This window comes from Chrysochloris asiatica, unplaced genomic scaffold, assembly GCF_000296735.1.
Source record: "Chrysochloris asiatica unplaced genomic scaffold, ChrAsi1.0 scaffold00291, whole genome shotgun sequence".
NCBI classification, from domain to species: Eukaryota; Metazoa; Chordata; class Mammalia; order Afrosoricida; family Chrysochloridae; genus Chrysochloris; species Chrysochloris asiatica.
The window spans coordinates 1,265,820-1,267,999 of NW_006408809.1; the positions used below are offsets into that span (position 1 = coordinate 1,265,820).

Genomic DNA, 2,180 nt, shown 5'->3' on the forward strand with positions numbered 1-2,180 from the left:
GTATTCCAATCAGGCAGAACTTATTTTTAAAGATAGTTAACTGTATTTGTTTTTTCCTTAGTGGGCTTTGCTTTGTATCTTGTAGAAACAGGTCCCTTATTTTCAAATAACTAGAAAATGGCATTTGTTTTTCTTATCAATAGGACTTGTGTAAGAGCTGTTGTTGTCTATGGGGGAACCCAATTGGGACATTCAATTCGACAAATAGTACAAGGCTGTAACGTATTATGTGCTACACCTGGGAGACTGATGGATATCATAGGTAAACAAAAGGTAGGTCCTGGAATGATAATAAAATCATGGAATTGAGTAATAATATTTTGGTATGGAAAAGAGGAAGAATGGGATACAGAAAGGTGTGCTAAGAACATATTTGAGCACTGTTTTAATGTTATACCTTGTCAAATGTTTTGACTAAGTTATGTAATTCTGAAAATAATTTCAATAGGAGATAAATAATATCTTCTGTTTTATACTTGGGAAAACAAGCTCAATGAGATTCTGTAATTTAATTAATTTTCTTAGCTCTAGTAAGGGGTAGAGGGCGAATTACATTCTGGATGTCTGATTTTAGAATTCATATTTTTTGTCTAAAACCCCAAAGCACTGAGAGAGAAATACGATAGATACTTTTACCTAGATTGATATATGACATGATAAAAAAATTTTTTTCCTAAAAGAAAGATTGTAGTGTCAATTTTGTCTCCATTTAAAGCATGGAAGTCATGTTAATCAGGCCTGTTAATTATAAGTCTTCAAGAAGAGATTTTAGGGCTATTTAGGTATTCAAATATCAGATGATTGAACCTCTGAATCAGTACTTTGGATGTCTGTTTGGCACTGTAGAATAAGCACTGGACTAAGAACCACATAGTTGGTAGTTCAAACCTACCAGCTATTCCTTAGAAACCCTGTACAGGGTCACTTTTAGTCAGAATTGTCTTGATGGTTCTGAACAGCAACAACAATAAATCAGTTCTTTAAGATCATTTTAAATGAAGAGATTCCTCAAAATTTGTTCTTTCTGTATAAGTCATTTTTCTTAAGATTTTCATTCTTAGTATCTAAAGAAATCTACTTTGTTCTTCTCTCATTCAACATCTTCCATGGTGGTCCCAAAGCCACTTATCTTCTTTTTACAAATGTATGCTTCTGTTTATAGCAGTAAATGTTTGTGCCAAGGTAAGAAAGAGAAGCTTCCAAGTTGTTCCTTCCTGAGTAATTGGGGAATAGATAATTTATTATGTTTGTAAAGGGGTTAGAAAAAATAGATCAGTTATAAGATACTTGAATTTATCATACTGTTAAAAGATTTTGTGTTTTACATTAAAGCATCTGATTTTATCAGATAACACAATTTAGATTTAGTCCAATAGCCAGTAACTATTTAAATTTAAAATGATAAATGAAAAGTTCCATTTTTTAGTCACACTAGCCACATTTCAGTTACTCTAATAGTTATATCTGACTAGTGGATACCATGTTGTACAGTGCATATATAGAACTTTTTATTGTCTGTCATTGAAGGAAGTTCTGTTCTGCTGTGCTCATCTAGATGTTTTAGTTTCTTGTATCCTTATTTAAAAAAAAAAAGTGTTAACAACTTTAGAGAAAATTGAGAAGTTAAAGCAGCAGTAACAGTATTGTTGTTGAGTGCCATTGAGTTAATTCCGACTCACAGAGACCCTGCATTGGGTTTCTGAGGAGCAGCTGATGGGTTCAAACCACTGACTTTGTGGTTTGTAGACACATGCTGATCCTACATGCCACACCAGGAGTAACAATATAATTGAAGCAAAATTCTCGCTTTTTAAAATATTGAATGCTAGTTTTTAGCCTAAAGAATGTTTTAATAGTTAGAATTGTGGAGAAGTTTAATAACCAGTATACATTTTTTTGTTCTAACCCTTGAAAATATTCTTAAAGATTGGTCTTAAACAAGTCAAATACTTAGTTTTGGATGAAGCTGATCGTATGCTGGATATGGGTTTTGGGCCAGAAATGAAGAAATTAATTTCCTGCCCAGGAATGCCATCAAAGGAACAACGACAAACCCTTATGTTTAGTGCAACTTTTCCAGAGGAAATTCAAAGGTAAATGTTTGTTATGTATAATTTTGATATATATATATATATATATACACACACCACCTTTATGGAAGGTGAAACCATGTGGAAATC

The 2,180-nt window shown here is 32.5% G+C and overlaps 1 protein-coding gene across 3 annotated transcripts in view; it reads left to right on the plus strand.

The window, feature by feature from the left end:
• The window catches only part of DDX4 (DEAD (Asp-Glu-Ala-Asp) box polypeptide 4), a 154,438-nt gene that overhangs the window by 103,579 nt on the left and 48,679 nt on the right, over positions 1–2,180 (plus strand). For all 3 annotated transcript variants that reach the window (XM_006874647.1, XM_006874649.1, XM_006874648.1), the window contains 2 exons: positions 144–273; positions 1,927–2,093. In XM_006874647.1, the coding sequence (XP_006874709.1) occupies positions 144–273; positions 1,927–2,093 (297 nt within the window). The remainder of the gene's footprint in view (positions 1–143; positions 274–1,926; positions 2,094–2,180) is intronic.